Source organism: Podarcis erhardii, assembly GCF_964252035.2.
Source record: "Podarcis erhardii genome assembly, chromosome: 4".
Taxonomy (NCBI): domain Eukaryota; kingdom Metazoa; phylum Chordata; class Lepidosauria; order Squamata; family Lacertidae; genus Podarcis; species Podarcis erhardii.
This window is the reverse complement of record NC_138508.1, coordinates 4303841-4326331: the sequence shown is the minus strand read 5'-3', so window position 1 is coordinate 4326331 and position 22491 is coordinate 4303841. Positions and strand designations below refer to the sequence as shown.

The 22491-nt window shown below is 53.3% G+C and overlaps 2 protein-coding genes across 8 annotated transcripts in view; one reads left to right on the top strand and one right to left on the bottom strand.

Moving 5' to 3' along the window:
* The window catches only part of STIM1 (stromal interaction molecule 1), a 105746-nt gene extending 91188 nt beyond the window's left edge, over nt 1-14558 (top strand). For 2 of the 7 annotated variants that reach the window (XM_081860283.1, XM_081860284.1), the window contains exons 8-14: nt 2334-2511; nt 4319-4486; nt 5729-5829; nt 6989-7227; nt 8879-8956; nt 10653-11082; nt 12186-14558. In XM_081860283.1, the coding sequence (XP_081716409.1) occupies nt 2334-2511; nt 4319-4486; nt 5729-5829; nt 6989-7227; nt 8879-8956; nt 10653-11082; nt 12186-12732 (1741 nt within the window). In that variant the 3' untranslated portion in view covers nt 12733-14558. Of the gene's footprint in view, nt 1-2333; nt 2545-4318; nt 4487-5728; nt 5830-6988; nt 7228-8878; nt 8957-10652; nt 11083-12185 lie in introns of all 7 variants that reach the window. The other 5 variants (XM_081860286.1, XM_081860287.1, XM_081860285.1 and 2 more) reach the window with 5 other exon arrangements.
* A 1162-nt stretch (nt 14559-15720) lies between these two features.
* Nucleotides 15721-22491, bottom strand: part of LOC309341021 (sodium-dependent proline transporter-like) — a 32330-nt gene continuing 25559 nt past the window's right edge. The window contains exons 13-15 of the mRNA XM_081860412.1: nt 19849-19967; nt 18496-18669; nt 15721-16640 (exon numbers count right to left, since the gene is read on the bottom strand). Of these exons, the coding sequence (XP_081716538.1) occupies nt 16476-16640; nt 18496-18669; nt 19849-19967 (458 nt within the window). The 3' untranslated portion in view covers nt 15721-16475. The remainder of the gene's footprint in view (nt 16641-18495; nt 18670-19848; nt 19968-22491) is intronic.

Genomic DNA, 22491 nt, shown 5'->3' with positions numbered 1-22491 from the left:
GCTTTTCCACTTGCCATACAGACGCAGTTGTCTCGTTTGCAGCATCATTGCAGAGCAGGGTGGGAAACTGAGACACGCGTGCCCTGCATTTTGCAGCCTCGGAAACAAACGGCGCTGACAAAAAGCAGCTCTGTGTGCCTGGGAGAGGTTCCGTTCCCTTCTCGTCAGCCCCAGGGTGTGTCCAGCTAGTCGCCGAGAACCCCCTGCCTAAACCTATGTCTGCCAGGCCTCGGTTCCACTCTGGGTGGGGTCAGAAGGAGGTGTGTTGGGCGGCTCCCCCAGAGTCAGGAAGTCCCCTGCCTTGGAAAACGCACCACCACCAGTCGTGGCTGGGGGCCAAGGTTTGGTGAAGAACGTGAGAAGCAGAGCTTGCAGGATGAGACCCATCTAGTCTGGCATCCTGTTCTCACAACCAGATTTCCCAGTGGGAAACCAGCAAGCAGGGTTCAAGCACAAGAGCAACTCTCCTGTGCTCGAATCCGAGACCAGGAGAAAGAGACAGTGGAAGAAGATTGGAAGAAATTTAAAGACTATCTTAATAAATACTATAAAATTAATGAAGGCTAGAATGACATGGGTTCAAAAATAAGGTGGTTTTCAGAGATGTTGATTAAAGAAAGGAATGGAAATAGTAAAAAAACTTTGGGATTGGATAATGAAATTAGAATACAGAACGGGGAGGTATGAGGAAGTCGGGGAAAATAGGTTGAGAAAATAAGGTTTGAAATTATACTTGTTGTCCTTTGTTTGTGTATGTTTTTGTGTATGTTTTTTTTCTTTTTCTTTTTTCTATGGTTGTTGCTTGTATTTATATGTTGTTATTGGAAATTTAAATAAATATCTTTTTTTTTTTTAAAAAAAAAGAGCAACTCTCCTGTGGTTTGCAGCTGAGGGGTTGATGGTTGGTTGGCAGAGGGGTGCTGCAGGTGGGGTTTTAATTGACTTTTAAGCTTGCATTTCCTTCCTGCCTTCATTTTCTTTCTTTTTTAATATAATTTTTTAAAAAACATAATATTTAAAAAAATATATAAATTTTTATTAGTTTTTTAACGTATCATTTTCAACAGCAATTGAACATACTTTTACTTCTTATTCAAATTTTTTTGACTTCCATCAGTCTGGTCTGAAAATTTTCCAATTTAGTCTCTCGGTATGCATTTCTTATTTTCCCTATTACATTTCAAACTTATAACCATTATCTCTTATCTTTTTCTACTTTGTAACACTTTGTATATTTCTCCTTACAAAACTTATTGTAGTCCTACTAGCGTAATTTGTTGGTTACAATTGCTCTTCATATAGTTCATATACTACTTCTTCCAGTCTTCTGTAAATCTCTGGTCCCGCAGGTTTCGAATCCTTCCTGTCATTTTGTCCAATTCTGCATAGTCTATTAATTTCGTCTGCCATTCTTCTTTCGTTGGAATTTCTTCTTGCTTCCACTTCTGGGCTAACAATACTCTTGCCGCTGTTGTTGCAGATAAAAGCAGTTTAACATCTTGCCTATTAATGTCCTGGCCTATAAAAGGTAAAGGGACCCCTGACCATTAGGTCCAGTCGCAGCCAACTCTGGGGTTGCGGCACTCATCTCGCTTTATTGGCCGAGGGAGGCGGCGTACAGCTTCCGGGTCATGTGGCCAGCATGCTTAAGCCGCTTCTGGCAAACCAGAGCAGCGCATGGAAACACCATTTACCTTCCCGCCAGAGTGGTACCTATTTATCTACTTGCACTTGACGTGCTTTTGAACTGCTAGGTAGGCAGGAGTAGGGACCGAGCAACGGGAGCTCACCCCGTTATGGGGATTCGAACCACCGACCTTCTGATCGGCAAGCCCTAGGCTCTGTGGTTTAACCCACAGCGCCACAAATGCTTCTAGTTTTTTTAAGAATGTATATTTCAACCCTGCCTTCCTTTTCTTAATCTTCTTGGAGCTTTGGGAGGCTAGACACCAAAGCAAAAATGAATAGGGGCTGTAGAATTCCTGCGTTGTAAGTGAAGCCATGCCTATATCACCACCTCGCTCCTCTTTCTGGATGACCTGGCCCCTAGTCTTGCTCTCCACTGTCAGCTTCCCTGTGCCTTCTCCCCCCAACACCCCTCTCTGTGCTCTTTCTGTCCAGCTCCCCTCTGAGCATCTGAATCAGCTTCCTCCTCCAAGGCATTCCTCTGAGCTTCAGAACCTGCTTTCTTGCTCTCCATTCTTGCCAGCCCACCTGCACTCCTCCTGGGGGAGGTGACTGCATCTTTCCAGACTTCCAGCCCTAGCAGGCTGTGGGCAGCCAGTCTCATGGCCCATTTCTGCTCTGTCTCTCTCTCTGTGTGTGTGGTTCAGGCTCCAGAAGGCCCAGGAAGAGCACCGCACGGTGGAGGTGGAGAAGGTCTCTTTGGAGAAGCGGCTGCAGGACGAGATCAGCATCGCCAAGCAGGAGGCCCACCGGCTCCGGGAGCTGCGGGAGGGGACAGAGAATGAGCTCAGCCGGCAGAAGTATGCAGAGCAGGAGCTGGAGCAGGTACGCCCTGGCCGGGAGCAGCCCCCATGCCGGGTAGGTGGACAGCTCCTCCTGGGGGGCTTGAACTCTCTGTGGGCTCTGGAGGTTTCTGCCTGACCTGCTGCCCTTTGGAACTGAGCCCCCCAAAGCCAGCCTTTTTAAAAAGGTGGCAGCCATATGCCAGATTCTCTCCTCCCATCAATCCCAATTTTAAAATGATGCACATGATTCCTGTCTCCATATAATTGGGCTAAAAAAACCAGAAGGCCTCATCCAACCTCAAGTCAGTTCTATCTTTGGCCTGTTTCTCATGACCGCTTGACCTTGGGCAGCAAGACTGGCACAGACAACCTCTCTAGCCCAATCTCTGCAGCTCAGGAGGGTTAGAAGTGGCACACAGGTTTTGAGGTCCAAGTTGGGTTCAGCCTGAGTTTCCCTTCTCAAGACTGGAACGTGTGGACATCTGATGAAGCTGAGCGTTGGAAGATTCAGGACGGATCAGAGAAAGTCCTTTGCAGAGTATGTGGTTCAGCTGTGGAACTCCCTCCCACAGCAGAGAGTGGGGACCACCAAGTTGGATGGCTTTAAAAAAAAGGAATGGACAAAATCACGGAGCAGGAGGAGGCTGTCAGGAGCTCAGCCTACACTCAAGTAGGACCCTGGTAGAGACACATGCCCGACTGGCATGTTCTCTCCCTCCTGGTCTTTTGTTCGGGAGCTTCAAAAGCTTTCTTCTGCCCGAACATCACAGCGACCGATTCCAACAGATATTGGCACACTTAGGGATCCGCAGAGTCTTTGCAGCTTGCGTGACAGACCTCAGCAACTCAGCATTTCGGCTAATCTACTTTATTTACATATAAACACACGCGGAGCACTGCAACATGGCTCCCTCTCTCTCTAGCATCAGACAGCAAAGAGAAAAAGAACAAAGGACAATAGTCCCACTTCATGGAACAGAGGAACACAAACTTCCTGTCTTCGTCACTTCCCACTCTGTGGAGTCAAAACATACACTGTCATGCGATAGACAACAATCCCATGATTGCAATCACGGAGCAGGAATTCTAACAGGGGTCACGGATGACTATTAGCCAGGATGCTCTGCCTCCACAGCTAGAGAGAGCAAGGCTTCCCAGGTGCGCCCTGGCACACCCTCCTAAAGGCCTGCTACTGCACCGTGAGAGCCCAGTGGAGCCTGTCGCAGCCTCAGCAGGCCCTGCCAGGCCTTTTGGAGGGCATCGCCAGAGCTCCTCCCAGCGGCTTGGTGGGACCTGCAACAGGGCCTCCTGCTGCTGCGACAGGCTCTGGCGGAGCCGGCTGTTGCAGCGGGAGAGCCCACCCGGCTGCAGAATATTGAGGGGGCCCAGACCCCTCGCTGAAAATTTTGTGAGTGCCTGGGCACCCAGGGCTCTGCAGAGATGGCGCCCCGATGTTTCTGAAAGCCACAGGACTCTTGTGAGGACTCTTGTGCTCAGATCCTGCTTCCTGGCACCCCACGGGCGTCTGATCAGTTAGCGTTTCCACTCTCAAGGGCACAGAAAGGGGCAGGGGCTGCAGCGTCCCGATTCCAGGCCCCCTTGATAGGGTGGGAAGGGAGACCGTTCACCAGGATGCTCAGAACCAGTTTGGCAATAAGCAGAGGACACCTGCACCCCTTGGCCCAGAGAGACCGGAGTGGGTGGGGGGTTGTCGGACGGGGCTTGTGCGTCTTGTTGTTGACCGTGGCTGATGCCTCTCCCCCCTGAGGAAATCTTGTGTGCCTGGGGCCCCCTTGCCTGCCTGCCGAATTACTAGAGCGGCTGCTGTTGTTCCCCGCTCCCTGCAGGTGCGCATGGCGCTCAAGAACGCAGAGAAGGAGCTGGAGTCGCACAGCAGCTGGGCCGTCCCCGAGGCCTTGCAGAAGTGGCTTCAGCTGACCCACGAGGTGGAGGTGCAATACTACAACATCAAGAAGCAGAACGCCGAGAAGCAGCTGCTCCTGGCCAAGGAAGGGGTGAGTGAGGGGCAGGGAAGAAGGAGCAAGGAGGCCCAGTCGAGAGGGAGGACTTCTTCACGCAGCGCATGGCTAAACTGTGGGGTTCTGGTCACTTCGCCTCAAAGAGGGTATGTAGAATTGGAGGAGGTTCAGGAAAGGGCACCCAGAATGATCCAGGGGTGGAGCAACTCTCCTACGAGGAAAGGTTGCTGCGTCTGGGGCTTTTCGTTTAGAGAAAAGTCAACATGGCAGGAACTTGTGAAATTGTGTACCGCATGGAGAAAGTGGATAGAGGAAAGTTTCTCTCTCTCATTACACAAGAACTTGAGGACATGCAATGATGCTGTATGTTGGACGATTCAGGACAGAGAAAATAAAGTACCGTATTTTTCGCTCTATAGGACGCACTTTTCCCCCTCCAGAAATGGAGGGAAATGTGTGTGCATCCTATGGAGCAAATGCAGGCTTTCGCTGAAGCCTGGAGAGCAAGAGGGGCCGGTGCGCACCGACCCCTCTCGCTCTCCAGGCTTCAGGCAGCTATCCGCCGGTCTCAGAAGGCTTGCGGAAAGCAGCCTGTTCTGGGGGCTGGGGTCGGGGGAAGCTCGGGTGGAGAGGTTGCGCGTGGCTAAAGAGGAAGCTTCTTTGCTCTTTGGGGCTGGGGGGGGAAAATAATTTTCCCCCTTTATTCCCCCCCCCCCTAAAAACTAGGTGCGCCCTATGGTCCGGTGCGCTTATGGAGCGAAAAATACGGTACTTCTTCACACAGCACAGAATTAAACCATGGAACTCCCTGCCACAGGATGGTCTTGATGGCTTTAAAAGAGGATTAGACAAATTCATGGAGTGCTTTTGAGGGCTCCTAGCCCTGGTGCCTATGCTCTTGCTTCCACAGTTGGAGGCAGCGATGCTTCTGAAGGCCGGTTTCTGGAAGGGGAGGGGAGAGGGCTCTTGTGTTCGAATCCTGCTTACAGGCTTCACTTTAGGCCACCTGGGTGGCCACTGTGAGAACAGGAGGCTGGACTAGATGGCCCATTGACCTGATCCAGCAGCCGAGCTCTTACGCTTCAATGAGGCCCATGGAGGTGGGAGACAGAATCCACAGACTGCTCAGCTCACTGCAACAAGGGTGTGGGCTGTGTCTTCCTTTCCTAGCCTCGCCCTCTGGGTCCCTTAGGGGCTGGCAGGTGAGACTCAGGAGCAGAAAAGTTTGAATAGACATCACCTTTTCAGTTACGTTCCTCTGCTTACGCCCTTTTTCAGGCCGAAAAGATAAAGAAGAAGCGCAACACTCTCTTTGGGACATTCCACGTTGCCCACAGCTCGTCCCTGGACGACGTGGATCATAAAATCCTGACTGCCAAGTGAGTTTCCTGTGTATGTGTATGTGGGCAGCTTCTGCCCGCTCTGCCCCCTCCGCAAGACCCGTATCCTAGGAAGCTGCTGCGCAGGTTTGGAGGCCAGAAGCTGGGAGCCTTCAGCTGTGCAGGAGGCAGATGAGCCCCCATTCTGTTCTGCGGAAGCAAGAGCGCTTAGCGAAGGAGGAAGGGCCTAGCCGCCCATCCGCTCCGCAGGCTAAAGATGATCTGTGGTGCAGGCACATCGCCATCTGCTTCGCCACTTTTTGTCTGGAGATGCTGCCAGAGATTGCATCTGGGGCCTGTTGCATGTGAAGCAGACCCTTGGCCACTCAGCTATGCTCCTTCCGTGGTTGGGGTTCGTGGAACTGTAGATTTGGGAGGCACCCCAGAGGCCATCCAGACCAACCCCCTGCAAGGCACCTCAGGCCTTTGTCTCTCCGCTCCCTCCAGCCCTGCTTCTTTCCTTTCCTTTCTCCCCCCCCCATAATATTTGTTTATTTCTTTTCACATGTACACATTTATAACAAAATTGTTTAATAACCATTCTCTGAATCTCCAGACATCCCTCCATTCCCTACATGGTTCCTTGTACCAATATTTACAACTACATGTCAGTCCATTCTCCATAGTTTTTGTATTCCCAAACTGTCCATAATTTTCATTACTTTATAAGTGGGTCTTATAGTCCAGCTAAAGTTTTAATTTGTTAACAATGGTCTCCTAGGTAAATTATAATTCCCCCCCCCATTCTTTTTTTAAAGTCCTTCTCTTCTTGATTCCTGAGTCTCCCGGTTAGTTTTGCCTTTTTGGCATAGTCCAGCAGCTTGGCTTGGCTAATAACATCCATGCAGCTGTTGTTGCATACATGAAAAGTCTTTTCTGATCTATTGGGATCTCGGCACCTATAATGCCTAATAGAAATGCTTCTGGTTTTTAAACAATAGTTATTTTAAACATTTTTTTTCAACTCATTATACACCATTTCCCAAAATGGTTCTGTTATCTTACATGGCCACCACATATGGTAAAAGGTATCTTCCTTTTCTTTACACTTCCAGCAGGTATTTGAAGTTGTTCTATACATTTTAGATAACCTAGTAGAGGTCGAATACTCACCAGTGCATCATTTTCATAGACGCTCGTTCCCTTCTCCACCCCGCAGGCAAGCCCTGAGCGAGGTGACGGCAGCCCTGCGGGAGCGGCTCCACCGCTGGCAGCAGATAGAGATGCTCTGCGGCTTCCAGATCGTGGTCAACCCGGGCATCCACACCCTGGTGTCCGTCCTCAACATCGACCCCTCGTGGATGGGAAGCTGCACGCGGCCAAACACCTCACACTTCATCATGACCGATGACGTGGACGACCTGGATGAGGAAATCGTATCCCCCATGTCCATGCAGTGTAGGTCTCCCTGGGGAGCGGGGGTGAGGGGCTTCACAGCAACAGAAAGCAAGGGAGCCCTCACCTCTTAGAGGACTTTTGGCTAGCAGTGATTCTCAAACTTGGGTCTCCAGTTGCTTGTTGGACTACAACGCCCATCATCCTTTGCTAGCAGGACCTCTGGGGGTAACGGATGATGGGAGTTGTAGTCCAACAGCAACTGGAGACCCAGGTTTGAGAAACGCCAGCTAGGGGATGGTTCACTTTCACACAGTCCTCCTGGTACAGAGATTCCCAAAGCTTTTCCTTCGTTATTATTTATTACCACCCTATACCTGGAGGTCTCAGGGGGTTCACAGAACAAAATCAAAATATAAAACCACAAAACATATAATCAAAATAAAAACAGCAACCCAATAGCCCCCTCCCCCTCTCTCTGTTCCATCAACTTGTCCCCAGTGCCACCCATCCTGCCCGGTATAAAAGCATTATTTGGAATAGCAGTTTGCACAACCCCCTAAGGAAGAGAATCGCACGGTAAAGTTCAAGGTGGTGACCGTGAATTGCACAAATATTTGCAGCCCAGTTAAAACTATTTCGTTCAATTGATTCAGCAAAATGGATGGGCTTGATCCGGGGATGCCAGATTTTCGTGATAGTTATTTGCACCTCTGTTGTCCCCCTGCCACCCCCTTAGCGCTCCCGTTCCCTGTTGAGCCCACTGCCCCACCCCCACGTTGGGAACCTCTGGACCAGATCCCCCTCCCCATATCACCTTCCTGATATGGGGCAGGAAGCAAATTCTACATGGAGGGAAGTGGGAAGCGGCCCCCACCGTCCTGGTAACATGACAGCGCCTGGTGCGCCTGTGTGCTTTAAGAGCCGGGTGTCCTGCCGTCCCCACCTCTGCATTAAAGTGGGGCGGTGGTGGGGAGGAGGAGGAGGAGAGCGTAGCCCTGGGGCTACAGAACGCCACCGGCTCCCATCGTGCGACTTCAACACGGCTGGAATCAAGCGGGGCTTGGTAAGGCTCAGCTCAAGGGTACAGTTCCTTTGAACATGCGCAGAGCGTTCCCCAAGCTCAGCCAGGCACCTGCAGTCTGGGGCTCAGGAGTTTCTGAGCAGAGGTTTGCACGCCAGCGTTTTGCTCTTCTGAAGCACCCCTGACACACGGTGGCCTAAGACAGAAGTGCCTGGCTTGCCTCTGCCCTGCATTTCCCCAATACTGGGAGGAGTGGGGGTGGGGGGGAATTTGCTGCTGTGCTTCAAGGGTCCCCGAGGGTCATCCAGCCCACCCCCCGGCAATTCGGGAATCCCCTAGAATAGACTGGAACCTGCTCACCCTGGGCAGGGAAGGTGAGAAGAGAGTGGTTGCTGGGGGTGTCAGCTGGGGGCAGACGGGAAGGCAAGCCTGGGGGTGGTGAGTGGGCACAGAGCCACAGAGTGGGAAGGGGACCCCAATGGGTCATCTATCCCTACCCTGGCAATGGGGTGCAGAGCAGTGGTCTAGGTTTGACGGGATTGGGGTGGGGGCGGAGGGCAGGGCAGGGTGCTTTGCTTGCCGTTCAGAAATGCCGATGTGAGGTGTGATGTTTCTCCCCACCAATGACGCCCCCCCTTTCTCTCTCCCCCCACCGGCCTCCCTGCCCTCCTCCTGGTTGGCTAACGCCAGACGCAGCCTTGCTCTTGGGGCACAGGTTCAGCGACCGCTCATCCCTCTCATCGGAGGACCATTCCTGGAAATACCCCGGTTTGAGGATTATTATCTTGGGTTCTCTTTCCACCCTCTGAACTAAACGCAAAGGGCAGGCAGGAGAAGCCCTCCTGCTCACACAATGGCACCAGCAGCAGCCTCTCTGAGCACAGAAGCTAATTCTCACCTCATCCCTTCTTCCTCCATCTCTAGCCAAAAAAGTGCACACATACAAAAAAAACCCCAAAGCTGGCATCTTTACTAACACCTTCCCTGGGGGGCAGGGCCTGCTGGGACCCAGAATCACCCCCAGGCAGAGAGGAAAGCAGGGCAGGAGGGACTCGTGGTCACCTGGACTCTGTGCCTTGAACGTCCCTGTCCACAATCAGAGGCAGCGATGCTTCTGGATCCCAGCTGCTGGAAAATGCAGGAAGGGAGAGTTCCTCTCGTGCTCAGATCCTGCTTGCGGGTTTCCCATAATGGGCACCTGCTTGGTCACTGTGAGAAGAGGAGGCTGGACAAATGGGCCATTGGCCTGATCCAGCAGGTGGGTCTTAGGTTCTCGCGTTTCGAAAGACCTCCCAGGCTGAAACCTGCAGTTGCTGGAGGATGCCTTCTGGCAAGAAACAAGAAGATAGAGCAACCTGCCGCCTCCCCCTGCCTCTGTGGGCAACGATCCACCCCCCCCAAGAATATTAGAATTGTAATATTCACACCCCTCTGGAATATTAGAATTGTAGAGTGTGAAGGAAGCCCAGGGGTCATCTAGTCCAACCCCCTGCAGTTCAGGAATCACTGCAGCTTCTTCCTGGTTCTTCAGATCCCAGCAGGACCCCCCTTGCTCATCGGCTTCCTGCTCCATGCGCCTCTTAACCCCTCTGATGTTGCTGCTTCCTTTGCATGCCCCTCCAGTGCCCAGGCACTCTCCACCCCTGGAACGGCGCCTACCCAGAAGGCACCTCTGTGCCAGCCTCCCATGGTGCCCTGTCGGGAGGTTGTGCCTGGGCGCTGTGAAGCCTTGGAGGTCCGAGGGCCTCACGTGAGTCCGCCAGGCTCCTTCCCAGGTGATTCTCCTCCGTTACCAGGGCTGCATTTGAGAGAAGAATCCGGAGAGGAAAACAGGAGGGAGATGCTTGTGAGAATCCCCCAAAGGACCCTCTATAGGGCAGCAAGCCATTTAGGTGACCCCCATAGATGCCTCTCGACTGCCTTGATCGACAAAACTGCTCCTCTTAGGGTGCCACACCAGCCCCATTCCACATTTGTGCAAAAACAATATTTTGGTGCAGCGGCACCTATACGCTTATGAACCTGTTATTGACATCCGTCAGATGCCTTCCCTGCGCTCTTTGGCTTAGACAAGCCTGCCGAAGCATGTAGAAAGCTGCTGCGAGTTTTACTCTATTTCCACTTTAACTTTTTTTAAGTCTTAGGTTGCAGCGCTCAGTTTTTTCTTACAGATGATTTCATGGTTTTACTTTTTCCTCTACGTCGCTTTGAGCTTTCTCCTTCCAGTCGAGCAGTGTGTAACTCTTACAAAACAAGCAAAACAAAAGGCACTGCAAGGAGGAGCTGCCACAGCCATTTACTGGGGGCTCAGAGCGAGTGTGGAGCTCCTTCAGTTTTCCAGGGAAGCGATTGGCGGTGGGCAGGGACAGGGCACAAAAGCTGACAGCCAGCAGCCTCTCCTGTCTCCCTTGAGCCGCTCGCCCTCCTAATCCTCTGTCTCTTTCCCTCCTCTCTCCCGGTTTAGCGCCCTCCATGTCCAGCAGCGTCCGCCAGCGCCTCGTCGACCCACAGCACTCCTTGGGATCACAGAGGTTGGTAGAGAGTCACCAGGCTGCCGGCCAGGGTGAATCGGGGTCGCTGGTCCACTACCTGCCCGGCAGGGTGACTCTGCGCCGGATGCCCAGCTTGAGCGGCAGCCAGCCCTTCGCCTCCGACATCCACGGCGGAAGTGCGGCCACCTGCTCTCCATCTTCTTCTTCCTCCTCTTCCTCGCCGCCGTCTCCTCCTTCCTCCTCCTCCGCGGGCCACTCGCCCTCCTCCGCTTCCGCCTGCCACGCCCTGCCCATCCTTTACCACCACACCACCTCCTCCTACATCCTCCAGGTGGACGCCCTGCCCAACCTGCCCCCTCCCGACGTCACCTCCGGGACGCGCTGCCGGGCCGAGAGCTATGGGTATTGTGCGGCTTCCTCCGGGAGTGGTGCTTGCCCTCTTGGCTTCCCTTCCGGGGCCCGGCCTGCCTTCCTAACCCCACTTCCTACCTCCTTCCCTTGGCAGAAGCATGGGTGCCCCTGGCTGCCGTCTTGAGGCCTGCCCTGCCTGGTTTGGCGTCTCATTGGCCCTCTCGACTGGTGGAAGAAAAAAAGGACGCTAACACAACTAACCAGCCAGCCCCTCCCTGCCTGACTTGGGCCGTTCTGTGATGCCTCCACTTCTCCCCGCTGCACAGAGTTAAATTACTCCAAGAGGGCTCTTGGTTTGAATCCTGCTTGCAGGTTCCCCATAACAGGCAGCCGTTGTGAAAACAGGATGCTAGATTAGGCGGGCCGTTTGCCTGATCCAGTGTGCTCTTCTGATGTTCTTAACCCTGCCTGGGTTTGTGTGTTGGTGTGTGTGTGTTTGTTTTGGACATCAGTAATTACTATTATTATTATTATTATTAACCCCAGCCACTCTGGGCAGCCTCCAACACGTACAAAAACATATTAAGACATCAAACATGGAAAACTTCCCTAAACAGGGCTGCCTTCAGATGTCTTCTAAAACTCAGTTTATCTCCTTGACATCTGAAGGGAGGGTGTTCCACAGGGAGGGAGCCACCACCGAGAAGGCTCTCTGCCTAGTTCCTTGTAACTTGGCTTCTTGCAATGAGGGAACTGCCAGAAGGCCCTCAGCGCTGGATCTCAGTGTCCGGGCTGAACGATGGGGATGGAGACACTCCTTCAGGTATACTGGGCTGAGGCCGCTTAGGGCTTTCAAGGTCAGCATCAACACTTTGAATTGTGCTCGGAAACATCCTGGGAGCCAATATAGGTCTTTCATTACCAGTGTTATGTGGTCCCAGCGGCTGCTCCCAGTCACCAGTCTAACTGCCCCATTCTGGATTAGTTGTAATTTCTGAGTCACCTTCAAAGGTAGCCCCACGTAGAGCGCATTGCAGTAGTCCAAGCGGGAGATAACCAGAGCATGCACCAATCTGGAGAGTGCGCGGTCACACATTTTAAAATCCGGGTTCCTCACGCCCTGCTTTCTTTCCTTGTCTCTCCCCCACCCCCAGAGATTTATCGCACTCAGACTCGGATTCCTCCATCCCTCACCTGAGCAACAGCCAGCGCACGTCCAGCTCAGCCCCCCGGCTGCCTGCCCGGCCAGCGCTGCTCAACAAGTCGGAGGAGGCGGCAGTGGCGGCCGCCTGCGGCTACGGCAACCGGCCGGCGGAGGCTTCCTCTCTGCCGGAGCCCTTCCCCGAGAGCCCCATCCTCATGAAGAAGGCCGTGATGCTGAACCACGGCCTGGAGAAGTCGTCTAGCCTGGGGGAGATCAGCCACGCGGCCGGGGCAGGGCCCCCCTCCCGCCAGGCCCACTCCGACTCCTCCCGCTCCCACAGCCCCAGCTCCACCGAGCCCGACACGCCCTCCCCCACCTCCGACCCCCGGCTCAACAGCCAGGGCAAGGCCGGCAACAGCCGCATCCCCCACCTGGCCTCCAAGAAGAACGCGGCCGGCGGGGAGGAAGACAGCGGCTCCACGGGGGAAGAGACCGACTCCTCGGGACAGGGCAAGAAGAAGTTCCCCTTGAAGATCTTCAAGAAGCCCAAGAAATAAGTCCGGGCCGGGGGGGGGGTTAGCAAGGAGGGAACCCCCCAGCCAAACACCCACACTGGGACGGAGCAGGAGGCGAGGGGAGGGGGAGCACCCACCCACCCACCCACCCACCTCTCCTCCTCCTCCTCCCCCCCAGGATCCCTCTGCTCTCTGGGTGGAGGAGCTGCTGGTGGAACGCCCCTATTTATTTTGTGATGTCGGCCTGGCCACCGCCCTCGCGCCGGAGGTGGTGGTGGGGGGTCCCTTGCTTTTGGCTGCGCATGGCTTCAGACGAGCTCTCCCTCCTCGCCCTCTCGCCACCGCCACACCGTGCGACACTGGATCCGTTCACCCCACACGCCCCCCTTTGTTCGCTGCTTCCCCTGCGCGCCGCAGCAGCCCCGAGGAGGCTCAGTGGCCCACCCCACAGGGAGGGAGAGGACTTTGCAAGAGGATTTTTGCTCGCCTTGCTTGTCCCACCCCCCATATGTGGGTTTACTTTAGGGACTAGCCCCTTTGCCTCAAGTGAAGCAAAGAAGGGGCAGGAAGAGGGCATGCCAGGGCTGCTGGGAGGAGTGGGGAAAGAGAGGGAGATGAACTCCAATCGGCCTGCAAAAGCCCATTTTTTAGATCCCTTTGTTAACATCAACTGTTTGTTACAGACAAAAAGGGGCAAGTTCAGCCCCCAGCTCTGCGGGCAGGAGACCACAAAGCGGCCACTTGGCCCCAGAGCAGCAGGGGCTTTCCTTCTCCCCACACCTCCCCTCCAGGTGGAAAGAAGCCTGGTCTTTCCTGCAAGTGGTGCTTGGCTTTGTGGGGGGGTCCCTGCAGGAGCTGGGGGGCTTTCTTGTGTCTGCTTTCTGGCTCACAAATGAGCAGGAGGCTTCGCTGAGGCTAGAAGCCTTCTGCAAGAGCTGCCCCACAACTCTACCTTTGGAGTTGCTGTCTGCCCCGGGACGTCCCTGCTACAGCCAGGTCTTGCCCTATGCACGTGGGACGCAGGGAGACCGGAGCTGGCCCAGCTTCTTGGCCACGCCAGGCGCCCGGCTGCGTGTCACCAAGCGGAGGAGACCCCCCTGCCCTCCTGGTTGCAGTCTGGGAGCTGGCGGCTCTTGTGGGGATGTGCGTGCAAGAGAGCTGCCTCCCATTCTCTCTCGCAGGTTCTGTTTTGTTTTGTTTTTGCACTTGGACAGGTTTGGGCCACTGGTGGGCCTCCTTCCGTGGCAGACACAGGTCCTCTTCCCCGACAGCAGCCTCCCCTCCAGAGCCATGCCTGCATGCCTTGCAAGGACAGAGGAAGGGCTTTGGGGAAAACTCAGAGACTTGATGGCCAAGCTGGCACCGCTTTGAGCTTCCTGCTGTTGCTTCTCCTCCACCCTCCTCAAGCGCCTGCGCCGTCCGGGCCTTGCTCTGCCAGCTTGACAATGTCCGGGTCTGGTGAGGAAGCCAAAAGACCGGGCACTTACAGGGAGGGGGGGCTGGGCTCAGCTCAAGCAGAGGATAGGGCGACCCCCACCCCACCCCCAAGTTCCACCATCCAAGGCCATGGAGACCAGAGGCCCAGGCCAGCTTGAGAACCCAGAAGGATCGCGGTGCTCCCTTCTACCCTTGCCACGCACCAGAGGAGGCACGACGAGCGCCAAGGAAAGCAGCCTTCACATCTTCTTCCTCCACGAGGTCCTGTCTGGCTGCCAGCTTCTGCCCTGGGCAGCGATGGGCACAAGGAGAGCATCCCGTTCCCCCCAGCGCCAGGCCACCCTGCTCTGCACCTGCCAAGTCTTGATCTTATTTAATGGCCATTTCATAAAACTGTTTTCAATCCAATAAAAGCATGTAGATTATTTTAAGGCGGCTGTGTGGCGTCGGTGCCTTTGGCAGAGGGAGGGGCAGGCAGGAAGTGGCGGTTGGGCAAGAAGGAAGGGTTTGCTTTGGGCAGCATTGCAACACGGCCTTGGCTGAGAGGAAGAGCTCAGGAACAGCCCTCTGCCTGAGGGGCAATTTCCTAGAGTTGGAAGGGACCACAAGGGGCATGTAGTGCAGCCCCCTGCAATGCAGGAATTACTATTTTTACATTTATACCCCACATTTTCCTTGGTAAGGACTTGGTGGCTCACAGCTGAAGGATCCCTGTCAGATGGTCGTCTGATCTCTGCTTAAAAACCTCCAGGGAAGTCCGTTCCACTGCCGGACAGCTCTTGCCATTGGAGGGGAGGGGGGCACACCAAGAAGGGCCTCAGAGGATGAGCTCAGGATCTGGGTCAGTTCATGTGGGGAGAGGCAGTCCTTGAGGTATTGTGGCCCTGAGCTTTGAATTGGGCCCGGAAACAAATTGGTAGCCAGTGCAGACGGGTCAGGATTGGCCTCCAAGGCTCAAACCGTCTTGCCCCAGGGAGCAGCCTAGCCACCAAATTCTACATCAGCAGACGTTTCCTCACTGTCTTCAGGGTCAGCCCTGTGCTATAGCATTGCAATAACCATTTATGCACACTCTGTGGGTTGTGGGTTATGTGTTTGCACCCTAATCCCTACCCTGGGCTGTCTTTGGCCCAGTTCCCAAGGGAGAGAGAGAAAAATCAATTGCATCAAGGCACTTGGAAGAGATCGAACCATTTATTTGGGGGGGAAATCTTCCATTTCCCCTGGAAGGGAGGGGGAGCCCTGCTTCCACATCTGGTCTTCACAGGGGTTGCATCTTCCCAACCTTTCCCTCCCAATACCCCACTTCCGCCAACCAAAGCCCCACACAGTTAGAACCCCCTCCCTACTCGTCCCGACATTGGCACCCACAGATCTGAAGAGAGAGAAACAGGAATACAACATAGCAATGGAGTGCAGAGACTGTGGGCAAGGGAATCCTGAACTGGCATGTTTCAGGAGGAGCAACGGCAGGGGAAGGGGCTCAAGGGTGGAGAGACCCAACTGCTTGCACCTTCCAGAACATTAATATCAGGGCAGGGCTAGGGGACCCCACACCAGCTCCCATCTTCCCCAGGCAGCATTGCCATTGAGTCCCACATCCCACAGGAGAGCCAGTCGTTATCCAGGGGATCGGGTCCTTCCCTACACCCGCTTGAGCTCGGTTACTTCGTTGGCTTCGCACTTGGCACCTAGCAGGGACTCTGCCAAACTCGGGTGTCTAAAAAGAGACGGACAAACACCTACTAGAAACCCAGCCCTCCACTGGCCATCTGCTTGGGCCACTTCAACAATGGGGGCGAGAGGAGGGAGAGGGAGCAAGGAAGAATGACCTGGGTGGGGCACAAGGGACACAGAGGTAGCAGCCCAGAGTTTTCCTGCTGCTCTGCAGCAGATCAGTAGACAATGTCCTCCTTGTTTTCTTCCTGGCTGGAGAGTCAGGTGTGCAAATGAGAGAGAGAGGAACGCTTCGCCAGTCCATAAAGACTGGCTGGGACCTGGCCTCTCGAGCGAGTGGCACCTCCTTGGCAAGCCATCCGTTGAGTTGGAGGAGCTCTTGGAGACAGCAATAGCCTGCCGCGTTCGTGAGCCCAGCAGGGCTTGCAGATGGCACCAACATTGCCACAGCAGGGTGTAGAAGAGTCCTGCCAGGCCTTGGCCACCTCCCTGTTACGCAGGGAAATGAGCTCTGAAGCCCTAGGCAGGCCTTGCAATGGGGAGTTTGGCCCCCGACTCAGACTCTCCTTGGCAAACAGCAGCAGGGCTTCCCCAACGCCATGATGGGGACGTCTCCAAGGAAGCTGAGATGGGCGGTTGCTGTTGGCGAAGGCGGACAACCGCTGCTCCGTTCACCCACAGATTGATGCTTCGTCGCCATGCGGCGGCTGCCAACCCCCTGCAAAGTCGTTGTCCGTCAGGTTCACTGTGTAGGGGACATCGATGATCTCATGAGATGCATCCCGGCTGCTGGCAGTGCGCCAGGAGTTCAGAGGGCGGATGGCTTTCCTGAAACGCTGGGACAACGGCAGAGAAAAAGGCTATGAGCTTCTGAGTTCAGCTTTGAACCTCCAACCTTGCATCCTAAATTAAAAGAAGCACGAGGGCTCAGGACTCCAGGAGCTCTGCGTGTTCAGCCCCCCAACATCCCCCTGGTAGGGTTGGGAAGACCCTCCTATGGAACCCTGGAGGGCCGCTGCCACTCCGTGTGGGTCAGGGATCACCAACCTAGTGCCACCCCCCTCCAGTCATTGGACTACAACCCCCATCAGTCACGGCTGGGAGTCAGGGATGATGGGAGCTGGAATTGGAAGGTTCGGGAAAGATTAAAAAGTAGGGCCTTCTTCCTGCAGAGCAAAGAGCGTGCTTGAACTACAGAACTCCCTGCCACATGAGGCAGCAATGGCCACCAGTTTGGATGGCTTTAAAAAAAGGATTGGATGAATTCATGAATGAGGAGAGGGCAGTCAGTGGCCACAATGGCCACACTCTGCTTCTGAATACCACAGGGGGGAGAGGGCTCATGCTCAGATCCTGATTTTGGTTTGTTTCCCATTAAGGGCACCTGGTTGGCACTGTGAGAACAGGCTCCTGGAACTAGAAGGGCCATTGGCCTGACCTTATGGTCTTCATCCAGCAGGCTTCCAGAGGGAAGTGTCTGTGCAGATGGAGGGATCAATGGCTGGTCACGATAAAAGGCAGCTCCCTGTAGTCATTTGCCTGCTGCCTAAGCTGGCTTTGAGACATTACCTGCCGTTTATTGTCTTGACTGTTTAAAGTGCTCCATATAGTAATAATAATAATAATAATAAATTTTATTTATACCCGACCCTCCCCGGCCCGAGCTGGGCTTGGGGCGGCTAACAACAGTAAAATTACAGTAAAAACATAATGGGCGGGGGGAACCAATTTAAAACACAGGTTAAAATGCAATTTAAAATGCAGCCTCATCAAAACCATAAGGGAGGGGAAACATAAGGGTCAGACTGAGTCCAAACCAAAGGCCTGGTGGAACAGCTCTGCCTTGCAGACCCTGCAGAAAGATGTCAAGTCCTGCAGGGCCCTAGTCTCTTGTGACAGAGCGTTCCACCAAGTCGGGGCCAGTACTGAAAAGGCCCTGGGCCCTGGTTAAGACCAATCTAACCACCTTGCGACTGGGGACCTCCAAAATGTTGTCATTCGTGGATCTTAAGGTCTTCCGCAGAGCATACCAGGAGAGGCGGTCCCATAGGTACGTGGGTCCTAGGCCGTATAGGGCTTTAAAGGTCGAAACGTCACCAGTCAAAACCAGGTGACGTTAGATGACCCTGGGCATCCCTTCCAACTCTCAAGATAGGCCAGCTTGCCTAAGGCCCTCTACTGATTAGTGGCAGAGGTGGGGTTTTGAACCAGGGAATTGCACAGCCCAGTGGCAGGAACTGTAGAATTGGACGAGTCCAGTGGTTCTCAACCTGTGAGTCCCCAGATGTTGTTGGACTACAACTCCCATCACCCCTGAGCTCTGGCCTTGCTAGCTAGAGGTTATGGGAGTTGTAGTCCCACAACATCTGGGGACCCACAGGTTGAGAAAGGCTGCTCTAATCCAACACCCTGCAATTCAGAAATCTCAGCTCAAGCATCCACAACAGAAGGCCGCCCAACCTGTGTCTAAAAGCCTCCAAGCAGTCCACAAACTCCCAAGGGGAGGCTGTTGAATAGCTGCTACTGTCAGAAAGCTCTTCCTGATTCTTAAGTCAGAAACTCCTCGGAATCCCTCGGTTTGGGGCCTCCCTTCCGAAGCAGCAGAAAACAAGCTTGATCCCTCTCTTCCATGTCAAGGCCTTGGAAGGTGTCTATATCACATTACCATTCAGCCTTCTGAATCCTACTCACATCTGCCAGGGTCCCCGACTCCTTGAAGAGGGCGATGGCCGCCCAGAGAGGGATCTGGATGCAGGTCACGACCCCCATGCAGATGCCCAGGGCCTCCCCCCACCGGGGATACTGGTAAGTGCCGTAATGCAAAGTCGTGCTGGACAGATCCAGGAAGATGTAGAAAAGGATGAACTGTGGGGAGGGAGAAGGAAACACAAGCAATTGTTGGAGGATTCTGGGAGTTTCAGAAAGGGGCAGTCACGTGTGAGCCTCCCCACCTGTGTGAAAGGAGCAGAATGGTTTTCTTGCTATTCCGGCAGCAGCAAGCAATAATAATAATGATAATAATTTATTATTTTTACCCCGCCCATCTGGCTGAGCTTCCCCAGCCACTCTGGGCGGCACCCAATCAAATGTTAAAAACAATACAGCATTAAATATTAAAAACTTCCCTAAACAGGGCTGCTTTCAGATGTCTTTTAAAGATAGGGTAGCTGCTTATTTCCCTGATACCAGATGGGAGGGTGTTCCACAGGGCGGGCACCACCACCAAGAAGGCCCTCTGTCTGGTTCCCTGTAACCTGACTTCTCACAATGAGGGAACCGCCAGAAGGCCCTCGGCGCTGGATCTCAGTGTCCGGGCTTAACGATGGGGGTTGAGACGCTCCTTCAGGTATACTGGACCGAGGCCGTTTAGGGCTTTCAAAGTCAGCACCAACACTTTGAATTGTGCTCAGAAACGTACTGGGAGCCAAAGGAGCGGTGTTATGAGGTCAGAGACCACAGAGATGGCTGTGAAAAGCCAATAAACAAGGGAGAATTTTGCCTCCCTAAGCCTTCCAATATCACGATGCCATTACAGTCATACCTCATGTTACGTTTGCTTCATGTTACGTTCTTTCAGGTTACTTCCTGCAGCGACTTGGAAGTACCGGAAAGGGTTACTTCCGGGTTTCACCGCTCGCACATGCGCAGAAGCGCTAAATCACGCTTCGAGCATGCCCACAAGCACCAAATCGTGCCGTGCACCTGTGCAGATACGGCGCTTCAGGTTGCGCTCTTTTCATGTCGCAAACCTGAAGCGCCACAAACCTTTTCATGTCGCAAACCTGAAGCGATTTGATATCCTGCTTTATCCCTCCCCTTCAGGAGTCTCAAAGTGGCTTACATTCTCCTTTCCCTTCCTCCCCCACAAGAAACACTCTGTGAGTCCAGCCCAGGTTGCAAAAATCCAGGTTCAGAAAAGAAAAGCCAAAATGAACACTCGGCTTTCACCATCCAGTTATTTAAATCAAGATGAACAGTGGCAGGAAGCTGATAAAAAAAATCTCTGCCCTGCCCCCACCCAAGCGGAAGGGGGGGGCGACATACCAGCAAGAGCCCTGGCGTGAAGACCACCCAGCAGGCCTTGAAGTATAGCACCAGCTGACTGCACCAGGGTGGGCAGCGGCAGATCATGTCCACGATATCTTGGCAGAACTTGTTGATGCCTGCGTGGTTGGGGAAGAAGACGAGGAAAGGGAGTTAGCAGGTGGGGGGCAGCATGACAGAAATGCCCCCCCCCCAGCCACCGCACCCTCAACTGGGACACCTCTCCATGGTTTACCATATTTTGCCGTGTATCGGACAAGGGTTTTTGACTCAAAAATCACGTAAAAAACTGGGGTCGTCCAATACACAGATAGTGGCATGGGGGGTGGAGTAGCGGTGCGCCACCAGCCAGCTTGTTGGCGGGAGTGCAGATTCCCCGCATGGCGGGTGCTCCCTGATGCTCCCGTGCGGTGGCATCAGAGGAGGTTGTGCTCCCGGGAGCGCAACTTCTCCTGATGCCACTGCGCGCGGGAAATGATCTAGGGAGTGTTTCCTGCCCACAGCTGTGTGGGGAGAGAGGCTCAACAACTTTGCGCCATCTCCCCTCATTTCCCTAAAATTGAGTCCCCCCCCCCCAAAAAAATAGGGGTCTTATACAAGGGGGCGTCCTATAGACAGGAAAATACGGTAATATGGGTGAGCTGCATCATGGAGTTGCAAAGTTCTCGAGGCAGCCATCCCCTTCTCCGGCTGGGCCACTGAGAAAGGAGGAGTTGGGCTTCTTCTGGCATGGCTTTGGGGTCTCTCTCCAAACAGGCCACAAGGGCTGGCCAGTGGTTGCTCCTGGCTTACCATAGAATCATAGAATCCTAGAGTTGGAAGAGACCACAAGGGCCATCGAGTCCAACCCCCTGCCAAGCAGGAAACACCATCAGAGCACTCCTGACATATGGCTGTCAAGCCTCTGATTAAAGACCTCCAAAGAAGGAGACTCCACCACACTCCTTGGCAGCAAATTCCACTGTCGAACAGCTCTTACTGTCAGGAAGTTCTTCCTAATGTTTAGGTGGAATCTTTTTTCTTGTAGTTTGGAACCATTGCTCCGTGTCCGCTTCTCTGGAGCAGCAGAAAACAACCTTTCTCCCTCCTCTATGTGACATCCTTTTATATGTTTGAACATGGCTATCATATCACCTCTTAACCTCCTCTTCTCCAGGCTAAACATGCCCAGCTCCTTTAGTCGTTCCTCATAAGGCATCCTTTCCAGGCCTTTGACCATTTTGGTTTCCCTCCTCTGGACACGTTCCAGTTTGTCCGTGTCCTTCTTGAACTGTGGTGCCCAGAACTGGACACAGTACTCCAGGTGAGGTCTGACCAGAGCAGAATACAGTGGCACTATTACTTCCCTTGATCTAGATGCTATACTCCTATTGATGCAGCCCAGAATTGCATTGGCTTTTTTAGCTGCCGCGTCACACTGTTGGCTCATGTCAAGCTTGTGGTCAACCAAGACTCCTAGATCCTTTTCACATGTACTGCTCTCAAGCCAGGTGTCACCCATCTTGTATTTGTGCCTCTCATTTTTATTTTTTTTTGCCCAAGTGCAATACTTTACATTTCTCCCTGTTAAAATGCATCTTGTTTGTTTTGGCCCAGTTCTCTAATCTGTCAAGGTCATTTTGAAGTGTGATCCTGTCCTCTGGGGTGTTAGCCACCCCTCCCAGTTTGGTGTCATCTGCAAATTTGATCAGGATGCCCTTGAGTCCATCATCCAAGTCGTTGATAAAGATGTTGAATAAGACCGGGCCCAAGACAGAACCCTGTGGCACCCCACTAGTCACTCTTCTCCAGGATGAAGAGGAACCATTGATGAGCACCCTTTGGGTTCGGTCAGTCAGCCAGTTACAAATCCTACCGATGGAGGTTTGTTTGTTTTACTTTCACATGTAGTTCCCATACCTTGGGGGAGGGGGGATACCTGCCCCTTGGTTCCATAAACCCATTTGTAATGCCCCCCTCCCCAAAACAGTATTCAGACCAGCAGTTTGCATGGGCTATTAATAAATAATAATAATAATAATAATAATAATAATAATAATAATAGTTATTTATTTATACCCCGCCCATCTGGCTGGGCCTCCCTAGCCACTCTGGGCGGCTTCCAACAGTAATCCATCAAACATTAAAAGCTTCCCTAAAGAAGGCTGCCTTCAGATGTCTTCTAAACGTCTGGTAGTTGTTGTTCTCTTTGACATCTGGTGGGAGGGCGTTCCACAGGGCGGGCGCCACCACCGAGAAGGCCCTCTGCTTGGTTCCCTGTAAGTTGGCTTCTCGCAATGAGGGAACTGCCAGAAGGCCCTTGGCACTGGACCTGAGTGTCTGGGCAGAACGATGGGGGTGGAGATGCTCCTTCAGGTATACTGTTAGGGCCTGTTAATAGAACCGCTGCAAGAAGCCAGTTACAGGGAACCAGCCAGAGGGCCTTCTCAGTAGTGGCTCCCTCCCTGTGGAATGCCCTCCCACCAGATGTCAAAGAGAACAACAACTACCAGACTTTTAGAAGACATCTGAAGGCAGCCCTGTTTAGGGAAGCTTTTAATGTTTGATGGAAGATGGCACAGTGGGATACCAAAAGGAAGCAATTAGTTGCACGTTTATTTGAAAAACAAATATGTGCAAGGATAAGTATATGCTCTAATCTAG